We start from the raw sequence: 14868 nt of genomic DNA, 5'->3' as shown, positions 1-14868 counted from the left end.
AGGCATGAGCCACCACGCCAGGTTAACTCCTTCACTTTTCAATACCACATTCTCCTAGCGTGAAATGAGCAAGTGAACATACCTACTAACAGTAAGTTAAATTTACTGGTAAATCATACTGGGACAACTCTGTCAATAAAACTGATGACTCTATAAACATATCTGTGTCAAGTACGGTATCAACAAAGTTTAACTTAAGCTCAAGTGCCTTACTACTTCAATGAGGAACGACCTAAACTGTCCTTTCCCAGATAGAAGAGGCTCCAGCAAGAGGCAGACCAGCCATCTAGAGTTACCTTGTACATGTAAGTGATCCCCACTAGCTCGCTCAGCCCAACTATCAGAAGCCACAGGACATACAGTGGCCATACGACAGGGGCTGGTGATAAGCTCAAGGCCCAGGAATCAGCAGAGTGAGCAAGGGCCAGGATGAGCTCAGCATATTTTTTTGCAGCCCCCATATACACACCAACTGCTACAAAAAGTAATTTCATTAGCAACTTTGAAACTGTTTTAAACTTCTACAAGAGTAATTCATTATTCCTCAAAATTAATTCATGTTATCCATAGTCACTAAATACTTCAAGATGTTACACTTCAAAGTTAGTTCTGGGGGAAAAAAAACTTTAAGACAAAAGGTAGATGAGGGCAGCTATACAGAAAGACAAACGGACCAAATCTCCAAGACCTTTCATAAAGAGGGGGGAAAGGTCCACAGGAATCTCCTGGAACACAGTACTGGAAATGAGACCCCTTCCTCAACTCTCACAGAACCCAGAAACTCCAGATGATGAACAATCTACATTCACTCACTTTATTTGCTTCTCAAAACTTTTTTATCTACAGTGTAAGAGGAGGAAAAAACAAACTGCTGGATATAATTACTCTATAAAACATCTTAAAGTAGTCCAGCTTGCTGATGCACCACTGTAAAGCCAGCATGCAGAAGGCTGAGGCAGGAGGATCATTATGAGTTTAGGGCCAGCCTAAGCTATATAGTAAGTTGGGGCCAGCCTGAGCTACATGATGAGACCTTCTCTCAAAGAAAGGACAAAAATTCCAGCAATATTAATAGTAGCACTAAGTGAAAACACAACCAGTACAAAACTGACAAAAGTAAATTGTTGTCGTTGTTTTTTGGTTTTGGTACCAGAAATCAAAGTTAAGTCCTCATGCTCGCCAGGCAGATGCTGCGCCACTGAGCTATATCCCTGGCCCCAAAAGTAAAATGTTTAAATGTTTAGGATTTTAGTGTTACCTCAGGTACAATCTGCAGAATGCAGTTGTTTTGTTGGGTTTTTTCTTCTTTTTTTTGGCACTAGGGATTGAACTCAGAGCCTCTGCACTGAGTTACGTCCCTAATCCTTTTTTATTTCAAGACTTCATAAATTACTAGGTTGCCCAGCCTGGGTTCAAACACAACTGTTCCTGCCTCAGCTTCCCAGAATGCTGGGATTATAGCACTGGCTCCAATTATATTCTCAATCGAAGTGTGTAACCATCCAGAAGGTCACACTTACTTGTGCTTCATAATACCGAGAGAAGGCAGCGTGGCCATGCTCTGGAATACACAGGAAAACAAACACACCCTTATTAATGAGTCAAAGAAGAAAGCTACAGATATACATTCTTCAAGTATATTGGAGGAGGCTGATCAGCTTCTACTCACTGGCTGCACAACCTGGTAGTTGGCTCACTTCAGTCAGGCCAAGCCGGCTTTCTCAGATTCTCTTCTGGATAACAAGCCTCTTTAGAGGTTGTCACTACAAACCTTAAATGGGTGGACTGTAGCTCTTTCTAACCCATTCCCTAGAATGTATTCTCACTTTATTGGCTGTGACTCATTAGCTAAGAAGACACCACTGTAAGGGCTGGGGATGTGGCTCAGTGGCAAAGTACCCGCCTGGCAAGCAGGAGACTGTTAGTTCAATTTCTGGTGCCAGAAAAAAAAGAAGACACTGTAAGACACTGTAAGCTGTGCATGGTGGTGCACGCCTGTAATCCCAGCACTTAGGAGGCAGAAGCAGGAGAATCCCTCTGCATTTGAGGTCTGCCTGAGCTGTATAGTGAGACATTGTCTCAAAAAAAGGTGGGGGGGGCAGGGATTTAGCTCAGTGACATAAGCGCCTGCCTGGCAAGTGCACAGTCATGAGTTCAATCCTGGTACCAAAAACAAAAAAAAAAAACAAACCATGATACTGTAGCTTGTGTTTGTGGTAACTGTATCGCAACTCACAGATCTTCTGAGAGTTTTTCTTCAATTAACCTCCTCACTACTTTTTTTTTTTGGTCTTTTTCCTTTTTTATCGGTACCAGGGATTGAACTCACAACTGCCTGCTTACAAGGCAGGCGTTTATGCCACTGAGCTAAATTCCCAGCCCCTGTCACTACCCCTTTTTAATTCAACAAACATGTCCCCTTGAGATTCATTAACTCCTGACACACAACTACAGGCAAGGTGGCTTCCTTCCAAGAAACTCCACTTAGAGGACCTTCTTTACTTCTAATGGGTGTACATCAATCAGCCAGCGCAAGTCCCTGCCACTCTCTGTACAGACTGCCACTGCCTTAAATCAGAACTATAAAAGGGACTCCAGGAGAAAGAAACTATCAGTAATCTAGCTAATGTTAAAAAAGCAAATGTCAACGAGCACAGATACATGATTGAGATGGCAGTATCTTGAGAGAAGAAAAATATACTGCATTAAGGTAATGTGTTGGCAGAGTCATTTGATTAAAAAAAATAACAGTGACAGTTGAATTTCTTTGTCACATAAGGTTATGGTGTGTGTCTGAGAGACTCTTAGAGAGGCTGTCGCCAGACTCCTTGGGTTCAAGTACCAGCCTCAGCTACTAATCCCCAAAACCTTGATCAAGTTGCTTCACTTCTGTTTCCTCTTTTGTAAAAATGAACTTAGGTAACAGGGTTGGGATGGGCCTTAAACAAACTAATTTGTAAAGGCTTTAGGGATACATGTCAGTCTATTTATAAAAAGCTGCACAGGTATCTAGCAGCCATATTGAATTAAAAGCAATAAAATTCTTTGTGCTAGTGGGTAAAGTTTAAAATGGGCTGGTGAAGACACATGGAAAATAAAATAGCACATCACTGAAGAGGGTATGAGCTTTCAAAAGTATTGTCAAATATTAAATTAAATATAGATTCTGATGTTGCTAAATATATTTAGTCTTTCCAAGATTAGCATTGAAATATGCTTAAATTTCTTTTTATATTCCTGGGTAGAAAGCTAAGTTTCCCAACAGAGTCTGGCCTCTGTGTGACCTTGAGAAACACTCTCTCCCTGGATTACTGTTTCAAAACTAAAAGGGTTAGTTTGATGGTAGAGCCCAGCATCCATATATGCTGAGTTCTACCCCTGCACTGAAGGAAGAAAACACAACCTAAAGAAACTGAGTAAGTATCAGACTTCCAAGTCCCAAATCTGGTAAGTTCCAGAAAGGTGGCAACCTGATTCTCAAAAAAAAAACCAAACTTGTAAAGTAAAAGGAAGAAAAGTAATAGCTATCTCAATAAAAGTTTAAACAAAAAGCCGGGATTTAGCTCAGGGGCGTAAGTGTCTGCTTGGCAAAAGCAAGGTCATGAGTTCAATCCCTGACACCAAAAAAAAAAAAAAGTTTAAACAAAAAGGTTGCTGGATAGGACACAAAGCAAACCTTCCTTTTTACTCATTTCAAGACTAATAAAAAATAAAAAGTGAACATCAAATCATTAGATTTCGGGGCAGGTGTGGTGATGTATGCCTGTAATCCCAGCACTCAGGAGGTTGAGGCAGGAAGACTGCTTCAAGTTTGAGCTACAATGTGAGTCCAAGGTCAGCCTGAAATGCAAAGTGAAACCCTGTCTCAAGACCAAAAAAAAAAAAAAAATTAGATTTCACCTTACAAAGAAGCAGGGATGGGACAAGGGTGACTGGCTGAACCAGTACCTGCACGGGAGGCCACAGGGAGGATGGTGGGGCACCTGAGGTCCCAGGTAGATAACATGGTGACCCCATGCTCCATGTGCATAGATGCAGCATATCACATCCTCCCAGGTCTCAGAGACAGACGCTCATTTGAGCAATGATATTAAAAGCTGGGCTGTACAAGAGAGAAAGGACATGAAACGCTCAATTCCATTTATATGAAATATCTAGAACAAGTATGGAGACAGACAATAACTTAGGGATAGGAAAAACGGGAATTACTGCTAACAACTTCCTTTTGGGGTGATGAGAATATTTTGGAATTATAGATAGTGGAGACGTCTGCATGGCTTTGTGTATTCCCTGGTCACAGAACCTGTATACTCAAAAGGATAGTACTGAGTGATATCTAAGTGACAGGGGAAAGAGGTCTATCTTTAGAAAGAGATTGCTAATATTATGTAATAGTTTGCCTTATCAGTCAAAGAGGAAAGTAAGGACATTAAGGTAATTCTGCCAACAGTTCTTGATAACAAGACGGCTGGAATTATATTTTAAATTGTTTTTTCAGGGTAGAAGTCTGGAAATGTAAGAGGTTGTCGATCAAAGGCCTTATTTTCTTTCTTTCTTTCTTTTTTTTTTTTTAGTAGTGGGAATCAAATTCAGGACCTTGCACTTGCCAGACAGGCGCTGTGCCGCTAAGTTGTATGCCCGCCCCTAAAGGCCCTGTTTTCAAAGAGCTCAAAAAGAAACTATGTACACAGACAATTAATAACCAGTGGAAGCTGGGCATGGTAGCACACACCTACAATCCCAGCACCCTGGAAGACGATGCAGGATGACTGTGGTTGCCACAGGAGGTTGCAAGTTCAAGCCCAGCCTGGGCAATTTAGGGACAGCAAGATTCCTACTTCAAAATAAAAAACAGAAAGGACTGGAATATGGCACATTATGAAGGCCCTGACTTCAATCCCCAGTACCAAACTAAAGAATAACCAATAAGAAAGGAATATACAGTAAGACACTGGTTCCGTAAGGGATCACAGTCACCCCTTTAGCTGTCTGCAGGCTCCAGTGGCAGGTGAAGCCTGACCTGGAGTCAAGCACAGCTAATATCACCCATGGGCATCCCGGGGCCAAATGATAAGGAAACACAGAAACCAAACATGTTCTTCAAAGCTTCATTTCCATACCCTGCAGGCCCCAGGCCCAACGCGATCTTCACACAGTCTCTGTGTCCTTCCCTGGCCCAAGGAGGGGAAGCAGCAAGAACAAAAGATGGAAAATGACAAAAGAAGGAAAGATCACCAATTCCTTCTGGGAGATTGATGCATTCATTTATATTTTACCTTAAAATGCACATCATGTTACTTCCTATTTTAAAACCTACCTGAGGTCATCAAAAAACAAAACAAACAAACAAACAAAAAAAACAAACAGAAGTGCCTACCTGCCAACTATCTGTAGTGAAATGTACACTTCCTTTCCATCCAGGCCCTGCCCACTGGCACCTTGAATCCCTCTCCCTGACTGACCCAAGCTCTCTGCCACCCCAGTACCTGCTCTCACCTCCACCACCCTGTTCAGCTCAAATAGCTTCTCAGATAAATATCCAGGGAGCCTTGCCAGGGCCAGGGCCACACAACTTGTAACCCCAGCATTCTGGGATGTTGAGATCACAAGTCTGAACCTAGCCTGGGCAACTTAATGACTTAGTAAGACCCTGTCTCACAATCAAAAGGGGAGGGGGCAGGGTATAGCTTGGCGGCATGGTGCCTGCTGACAAGTGTGAAGTCCTGAGTTCAAGTCCTGGTGCCAAAAAAAAAAAAAAAAGGCAGGAGCTAGAGAAGTAGCTCAGTGCAAAGCTCTGGGTTTGGGCTCCAGTGTCTGTCATTCTGTCTGTCTCTGTCTCTCAGAATTACCAAAGAGAGTCATTCCTATTATTCTCTACCACACAGCTGCCTGTTTTTCTTCTGGCTGCTTCCCACACTGTCACTGCTTTACCTACTTCCTGCTTTCCAGGCAGACTGAGGCAAGAAGACAGCCAAAAGTCTGAGTCCATCCTAAGCTATGTAAAGGATTCAAGGCCAGCCTAGCTACAAAACGAGATCTTGTCTCAAAAAAAAGAGAAAACTTTAAAAAAAAATCCAAACTCAGATCTATTATAGAAAAATGAATGGGAACAGCATTGAGATTCTTTACAACTTCTCAAATGACTCCAGTGGACAGCCAAACTGAAGAACTACTATATTTGAGAAAAGTCACAAGTACGTAGAGATCAGGCTGGGTATGGTGGCACACGTCTGTTACTAGCACTTAGGAGACTGAGGCATGAGGATTAGTATGACTTTGAGTTTGAGGCCAGTCTGGGCTACAAAGCAAGTTCAAAGCCAGCCTGACAGGCATAGCAAAACTCTGTCTCAAAAACTTTTTTTTTCCTTTTTTTTTTTTAGTACTGGGGATTGAACTCATGACCTCATGCTTGCTGGGAAGACACTTATGCTGCTGAACTAAATTCCCAGCCTCAAAAAGATTTAAAAAAAAAATCTAGAGACCAATCTTCTCTTAACTACTTATGGCCACAGAATTCAATATTAATCTTAAAGATAAGAGTTGAATGTACCAAAAGGAAACATCCTATAAATAAATAGTACTCCAGAGATGCTCATTATGTATAATTTCCTGAATTATTGCTCAAACCAATAAATGCCCTTTATTGCAATTTTAAGTTTTCCAGTTCCTATTAAGGTATATTACAAATATCACTACGTTGCAGAGTATTTCAAACGAAAAGTGTATAGACTTAGTGAACCCAATTCTAACATAAGTAATCTACCTCCTTGCTTACTCAGAAATACAACCATCTCTACTGTTTCACCGAATTTTCAGCAAGAGACAAGAAACATTATGCTTCTCATAAGTAAAAACAGCCAATAATATCCAGGTGATTTCGCAGAAAATGAATAAATGAATGAGCGACTACAGGCAAATGATAAAGCTAAAATAGGTTGGCTTGAAAACACTTTAAAATATGGCTAAAGGGGGAGCAAAAGGGAGATAAAAAAGAAATAAGATGTGTAATGTATGTGTCCCCAATACCCACAGAGAAAGTATTCATGTATTAATAATAGTAGTCATGTAGTAATAAATAGTAAACATGTACTAAGAAATAAGTTTTGTAAAATATGGCTAAAATTGGTCCCTGCTAGAATTAATCTACTTTTGACCACGGAGAAACATCTTACAGTTCTGTCTCTATCACTGGTCACATCTGCTGTCATACATACACAAATCCACAAGTCCCATCTAGAAAGAGATTTTTAACTTTCTTACAGCCCATAAGATAATCTAATCATGCCAGCAAAGGTTTCTCATATGAGTACGTACCAAATGGCTCTGATGTAGAAAAAGTTTATGATGTTATTTTTAAAAATTTGTGTCCTTAAACCAGAAAAAAAAAATGTGTCCTTCACAGGTTTAGTATCAATCCAAAAAGCACTTATGAAACTGCCATTCAAGATGAGATCAACAAAATGGAAATCATACACTTGAAAAATGCTTCAGAACTCTCCTTTTTAAACAAGTCAATAGAATGCATGAAGACAAGGAGAAAAGCAATGGAGTGCACAATGGGTTATTTTGTTACTGCAGAAGCTGTGTTTATTTTGAAAACATTCTGCAGTTTTCAAAGCTTTGGAATTAGGATTGCGTGTAAAATTCAATGGCCCATCTGTGAGTGTATTAAATGTTCACGGAAGGATACTATTCTTGTGCCTTTGTCTGGCTGCCTTCAGGATCTCTGGTGTACAGGTAAAACCCAGATGGTGTGTGAACAGGTAATGCTCAGGACGATGAGCATTCTTCTCAACTTGAAAAATGAGGAAGAATGTCATTTCACAAGCAAGTTCCTATACTTTCTGCAGTATGACTACGTATCCATTCAAGGTCAATAAAGTAACAGCTACCCATGCAATTGCAATTGTTCAAATCATAACATCTTCCAAACTGTTTCCTTCCATGCGGTCATAGGTTAAATTCTAGTTTAACAAGTGATAGATACAAGGTATAAAGATACACTGTTTTAGCTCCCAATTAAAAATATTTTATTTTATTCCTAAACTTGAAGAAAGTTTGAAGCCAGAAATCAAGTGAATGATACCCAGCAGCATCCTTGGAGAATAAAAAACTCACTTGTGGGGAAGAATAATTACTATTTGAACAAATGGAAATAAGAAACTGTAGAATATTTTCGAAATGAACACATTACAAAAACCTCATCCTAATCTTGTAGTATTTATTCTGAATTCAATTCAATAACCAAGAGGCTATTTACCAATACATTTTATAAGATCTGTCAGAGTTGGTGTTTCCCAAATTTGCCAACAGTAAGTAGTTTTTTTTGTACTAGGGATTGAACTCGAGACCTCACGCTTGCCAGGCAGGCGCTTATGCCGCTGAGCTAACCCCCAGCAAAGGAGTTCCTGGTTTTGTTGTTGTTGCTGTTTTTGGTACTGTGATCGAATGCACCACCTTGCACTTGCTTATACTGCTGAGCTAAATCCCCGGCTCTAACTAGCCTGTTTTGTTTTGTTACTGGGGATCGAACTCTGGACCTCATGCCCTCATGCTTGCCAGGCAGGCGCTATGCAACTGAGATATATCCCTGGCCCCAACTGGCCTTTTTAAAAACAACAGTCAAAATTCTTCCTCTTACTGGCATAGTAATTGGTGTCTGTACTCTCAACACTGTGGGAGAATCACCAGTTTGAGGCCAAGGTAGACAAATCATTCACTTAGCAAGACCTTGTCTCAAAATTTATACAAAAGGTAAAGAGCGAAAGATGCAGAAATGTGAAAGCCCTTGGTTCAGTCCTTAGTACAAGGGGAGGAGTTCTCTGAATTACCGAAATCCTAGGTGATAGGGATTTTACTGTCTGCATGTACCAACACATGGTGAACCACCCACGGGAATAATCGCTGGGAAGAAGCAATCAGCTCTCTGGACCTTTTGAGATCTCCCTACCAACAGATGCCTGAGCTGGAAGATTCTCATTCGTGCATCCAAGAGAAGGTGCACAGCAGACAGTTAACAATGAATACCTTTCAGCTGGTCATAAGGTCCTGCGTCAAGTGCGCGACCTTAAGCGGCTGGCACCGCCCTCACGGGGTGAGTGGGGGACAAGCAGGCCTAGACCAGCAAAGCGGGGAGAAGGAGAAGGGGCGGTCGCCGGGAAGCCACTTACGAGATGTAGGCTGGATAGCCAAATCCTATCAGGTTGCAGAGAAGAGAGGCTCCATAACCAAACACCAGGTACAAGGCCAGCAGCCCGATGACACCTGGGGATACAAGAGCAGAAATGGATCGGGGGGTCGGGGGCCGGGGCCCCCAGGGGAGCCCCGCCCACCCACGGGCTCGACCTGTCCGGGGCGTTTTCCTCCTCCCTGGGTGAAAGAGGGAAAAACCACAGGGAGGCTGGGCCTGCGACGGTTCTGGGGAAACTGCAGCTTCCACCCTGTGCCTTCCCCTCGGGCGGGTCCGCAGCGCCCGAGACCGTGGCACAGCCCGCAGCCTCTTCCCGGAAGTGCTGGGGAACTAAAGGACGGAGGGACAGACTGACAGAGACAGACAGAAAGACACGTCAGCGCGGCCCGCCACGCCGCGCCCCGGGCCCCGTCTCCGCCGGCCTCACGCGCCCAGCCCCGCCCCGACCGCGCCCGCGCGAGCACTCTCCCCGCGTCCTGCCCTGCAGCGCGCGCCGCGGCGGCCCCGGACCCGGCCACGCACCGAGCGCGATGAAGCTCCGGTTCACGCCGGTCTTGGCCTCGAGCTTGGCCAGGAGGTCAGTCATGCAGTTCTTCTCGTGCAGGAACCGGTCGAACCGTTCTCTCATGGCTGCAGACATGGCGAGGATCTCCTCGCCGGGAGCTGCCTGGACGCGGAAGCTGAGGACTGAGGCGAAGACCGCGGCGCAGCTGCTCCGCTGGGGCTGTGCACCGGCCCGCCAGGCCACGCCCAGGCCACGCCCCCGCCGTGGGCCACGCCCCTTCTCGCGGGGTTCCTACTGCCCTCTCCGCCGCCCCCCTCCTCCCCCTCCCCCCTCCCCCGCCTGCGCCTGCCCGGGGCGGCTGCGAGGTGGCTGGCTACAGTAACCCTAAGCCTTTTGCACGTTTAAAAAAAGGAAAGGCGTATATTTTGTGCCTTTTGTGGGCTTCTTTCTCAACTCGTCTGGTAGAAAAACATGGGGGAAGACGTGCTTGTTGCTCCCGCCTGCAATTTAGTGGGGCTGGTTTGGTGACCCATACAGTTGTGCCAAACCTGGTAAGGCGTTTTTAATCTAAATATGGAAACGTGTGACCAGGCTAAAAGGACGCTGTGGACGCAGGCCTGGCTTGTCCCGGTGCAGGCCCCAGCCAGCCTGCTCCGGGTCGTCTCCAGCGCACCGTACCCGGCACTCGTCTTGCCCGAGCGCCGTCAATCAGGGAGAAACGTTTCCAAAACTCTGTGCAGTCGAGAGCCCGCACTGCCTCCACACAGAAGCACCCTGAAGAAGAGAGGGACTGGAAAGGCTCGGGCTCGACCACCCTCTTCTTTCTGCACCTGCACTCAGGCTTTGCGGGCTCGCCTCCGTGTCGTCTCGGGATGCGCCTTGGGATCACGCTGGTCCCTGCTCTGCACACTGCTGCCGAGCTTTCCTCATTGCGTAAGGCTCAAGGCTCCGCAGTACTGGCATCCAGGGCTCCAGCTTCTCGGTAGCATTCAGGACCTTGTGCACAGACTGGCCCAACCCTCTTCCTTGTCCTCCACAACCCCTCGCTGTCAAACTGATGTAATTACCGCACTGCCTTCCATTTCTGAAAAATAAAATAAAATAATCTTGCTCACTCGTAGCTTTTTCTTTTTTTTTCTCTCTCTTTTTGCAAATTTTTCTTCCTTCCTTCTTCCCAGGAGCATCTTAGGTCAGCTTTCTCGGTTGCCCCCACCAGGCAAACCTGTGAACAAATCGGACTGCAGAGAAAGTGAATGGCATTACGGGGGCAGCCTCCCAGCCTGGCGGCCTGTTTCGGTCTTTTCACCTACAGTTGATTCTCTGTGTGACCATCAGAGGATCTTTTTCCAGCGTGGGTCGGACTGCGCTGTCTTTGCTCTTGACTCTCCATCTGCTTCCTTCCCATCTGTCTGAAGAACAGCCTCCAGGTCACAGGGATGTGGCTCATCCTCTCCCTGGTCCACCTGCTACGGCCTGCCTTCTTGATGTGCCTGTGACAAGCAAAGCCACACCTAACTCTCTCTGGGCTCTCACTTTTCTTTCTCCGTGGTCGTCCCAGGAGAAAGTGTCTTAAGTCACTTTCGTTGTCAGGAGAATGCTGATGCAAGGGACAGTCCCACAACAAACAGTTATCCAGCCCCAAACCTCAAGAGTGCTGAGGTCTAAAAGCTCTTCGCCACCTGCAAAACGCTTTCTCCACTATCAGATCTTCTTCAAGTGGTGTGGCTAATCCCAAACTGCAAACCACAGCAGTCTCTGGCCCTTGTCTCTCTTGACTGCTCCATAGCACTGACCACAGCCTGGTAGTCTGTGTGTCCTACATTTTTGTCTTTCTTCTCTGGTCTATAAGCTCCATCAAGCTGGGTATTTTTCTCTGTTTTTCTTGCTTTGGTATTTCAAGCACCTCAAACAGTGCCTATCACGAGGTGTTCAATAATTTTTTAAATGAATAACTCTCATGTATGGCTCCACAGAGTGTTCTAAGTGCGTGTGGACAATGTGAGTCTTCACAACAGCTGGAGGAAGATGCTTCCTGTATTAACCTCACTTAAAGGTAGGAAATGAGGTACAGCAAGGTCACAGAGAGCTAGAATTCCAACCCAGGTTCTGGATTCTGTATAGTTTGCTCTATAGGCTAAATTGTGCTCTTCCCATGGGAGAAAATACAGTGCATTAGAGTTCTGACTCCCAGTATTTCATAATTGATCTTATTTGGAGATAGGGTCTTCAACTTAAAATGAGGTTAGCAGGATGGGTGAAATCTAATATGATACTGTCTATTGTGGCTTATATCTGGATGACCCCTCATAGCCTCTTGTGCTCATAGGTGGGACTTTTGGGAGGTTACTGGATCGTGGGTGCACAATAGCTAGATTAGCCTTACTTCGATGAGAGTAGCTCTGCCTAAGGCAGAGGGTTTACTGAAGACAGAAAGCCCTGCTGCATGTGAGTGGCAGCAACCAATAACTAGGCTTGATTCTGGATGGAATAAAAAGGTAATGAGAGAAGGAAAGCTGCTGCTTGCTGCTTCTTGTCTGCCAAGCCATGAACTGTTTCTCCTCTGTAATGCCCCTGCCATGCTGCCCTGCCTTGCAGCCAGCTGATTACACACCGAAATGTCTAAAATCCATGAACTAAAATAAGTTGTTCTTCCTTTAACTCTGGGTGCCAGGTATTTTGTCCTAGCAAAGACAAAAAGAACCAAGAGAATATCCTTATGCAAATGAGAAATCTGAACTCAGATACAGAGAGACACGGATGGAAGATGATGTGAGGAGACACAGGGAGAAGATGGTCCCACAAGCAAAGGAAGAAAGCCTCAAACAGGCCCTTGGTATATAGGCCTCAGAAGCTGTCAGCCTTGCTGACACCTTGTCCTGTTCTTTTTTTCTTTTCTTGTCTTTTGAGACAGAGTGCTATCACATCTAGCTTGGCATCTTGTGAGATAATATGCATGTATGTTTGTGTTTACCAGGGATTGAACCCTCATAGTTTTGCATTGAGCTATGTCCCCAGTCTTTTTTTTAAAAAAAATTCTTGAGACAGGATCTTGCTAAGTCTCTAAATTTCCCAAGTCAAACTTAAACTTTTGATCCTCCTGCCTCAGCCTCTCAGAGTACTAGAATTATAGGTATGTACCATCATTCCTGCCCTGCATATCTGTTATTTAAGTTGCACTGTTTGTGGTACTTTGTTACCACAACTAGCAAACTAGGTGCATTATTTGTGGTACATCTTTACCACAACTAGCAAACTAACATAATTTTCTATCAAAATGACTAGATGATTTGGGGGGGGGGGTACTGGGAATCAAACTCACAACCTTGCACCTACCATGCAAGCACTTGAACAACTGAGCTAAATCCCCAGCCCTAGATTTTGAGTTTTAACCAGTTGTGAATTTGCATAATTTCTTACTGAGTACAGTAATTATTCACATATGGAATTTGAGACTATTTCTGAGTATTTAAAATTATTTCAAACTTGATAGCCTTATTTAATTTGAGCTCAGAAGCAAAATTCTGTTAAGTTTCCAGATCAGCCTAGGGTTTAAAATTTGAATGACTGATTGATTTTGCAGTGTGGGGATTGAACTCAGGGTCTTCACACTGAGATATATTCACAGTCCTCCTAGACAAGATTTCACCAAGGTTCTCAGGCTGGAACTTGCTATCTGCCTCTGTCTCACAGAGGGCTGGGATTACAGGTGCTTGGTATCATACCAAGCTCAGCCTAGATTTTACTATGCATGGAATGTCTGAAAGAATACTGCCTATGTGGATGGATTTTAAGTTTTTTCCCTTCCCAATTTTCTCCTGGCTTGGCTTCTCAGTGTCTTCTTCCCTCCCTCACTGAGCAGAACACTGGTGAGTGTGGCAGCACAGGAAGCCAGTGTGTGCAGCTGTCAGTCCAGTCTGTGTGCACTATAGTTCTGACCTTTAACTGTGTAACTTTGGGCAACTTTTGTGAGCTCTCAGGCCTCTGCCCTGTCATCTGCAAAGCTGGTTCCATATTATATGGGGACCTGTGTCACGGGGTTCTCATAATGACTAAATGAGTTATACTTATAAAAGTTTTATAGAAGTATCTGCACAAGGTGTTTGCTACATAACTGAAGATAAAACACCACTAGATACTAAAATTAAATTGAGAGAGAAAAGCATTACTAATTTTTGCCATTAGGAAATTACAATCAAGTTAGAAGCATATGAAACTCCTTAGAATTATGAAGTCTCACTGAAAATCTTAGACACTTTTTTACAGACAAGAAGAGATGCAGGCCAGGCATGATGGTGCATGCTTGTAATCTCAACACTCAGGAAGCTGAGACAAAAGGATCTGCCATGAGTTGAAGGCTGCCCTGGGCTACATAGTGAATTGAAGGCCTACCTGAACTACATAGTGAGATCAACAACAACAACAAAAAAAAAAAAAAAAAAAAAAAGCAAGAGAAAAGAAAGAGAAGCAGACTATATGAACCTAGCCTTCAGCCTGAAACTATTCGCCCACTCCTATTTACTGAGCATATTCCATGCACTAAACAGACCTGGGAACCGGACAGACCAGGTCTCTGTGTGGGAATCCAGAGAGAAGGTGGCCTGGAGCAGAAGGAGGTTGACTTTGGCAGTTCCTAAGAAGGATGTCAAACCAACATTGCGTGACACAGTGCTATTCCACCAACTTCCCTCAGCAAAGAAAAATTCTGCTAGAGATCTATGATCAGTTCATTTCTTAGCTATTTGAAGTCATGACACACTTTTGTTCTGACTTTCATCATCTCTGTTAGGAAGAAGGGGCAGAGGAAATTTTACTGGTTAATCTCCTCCTTACTCTCCCCTACCGGGCCTGGCCTGTGCAGGTCGCTGGCTTTAGGAGTACACGGAGCCAATCAAGCTGGAGATCTCTCAGGAGACCCTCAGTCCCTAAGACCCAGCCCCGCGGGTACCCTCTGCTGGGAGACACGTAGATGACAGGCTATCTACAACCTAGAAAGAGATGAGAAATCCCAAATGGCAGACTTGCTGGACAAACAGTAGAAGCAAAACAGGAAGCAAGTATATAATTTAAGAACTAAAGTGTGAAAATTACTGTGCTTCTTTGGATTCACTTGAATTACATTTTGTTTGCTTTCTTTTAAAACATTTTTCTACTGGAAATATGGATAAGGCATTTT

General features: G+C 44.0%; 1 protein-coding gene across 1 annotated transcript in view; it reads right to left on the bottom strand.

The window, feature by feature from the left end:
* The window catches only part of Reep5 (receptor accessory protein 5), a 35563-nt gene extending 25617 nt beyond the window's left edge, over window positions 1–9946 (bottom strand). Inside the window, exons 1-2 of the mRNA XM_003479494.5 lie at window positions 9713–9946; window positions 9171–9264 (exon numbers count right to left, since the gene is read on the bottom strand). Of these exons, the coding sequence (XP_003479542.1) occupies window positions 9171–9264; window positions 9713–9830 (212 nt within the window). The 5' untranslated portion in view covers window positions 9831–9946. The remainder of the gene's footprint in view (window positions 1–9170; window positions 9265–9712) is intronic.
* Window positions 9947–14868: the final 4922 nt, after the last annotated feature.

This window comes from Cavia porcellus, unplaced genomic scaffold (genome assembly GCF_034190915.1).
Source record: "Cavia porcellus strain 051 isolate PalLab524CR breed Dunkin Hartley unplaced genomic scaffold, mCavPor4.1 scaffold_2, whole genome shotgun sequence".
Classification (NCBI taxonomy): domain Eukaryota; kingdom Metazoa; phylum Chordata; class Mammalia; order Rodentia; family Caviidae; genus Cavia; species Cavia porcellus.
The sequence above is the reverse complement of the archived record's forward strand: the minus strand, read 5'-3'. Positions and strand labels throughout refer to the sequence as shown.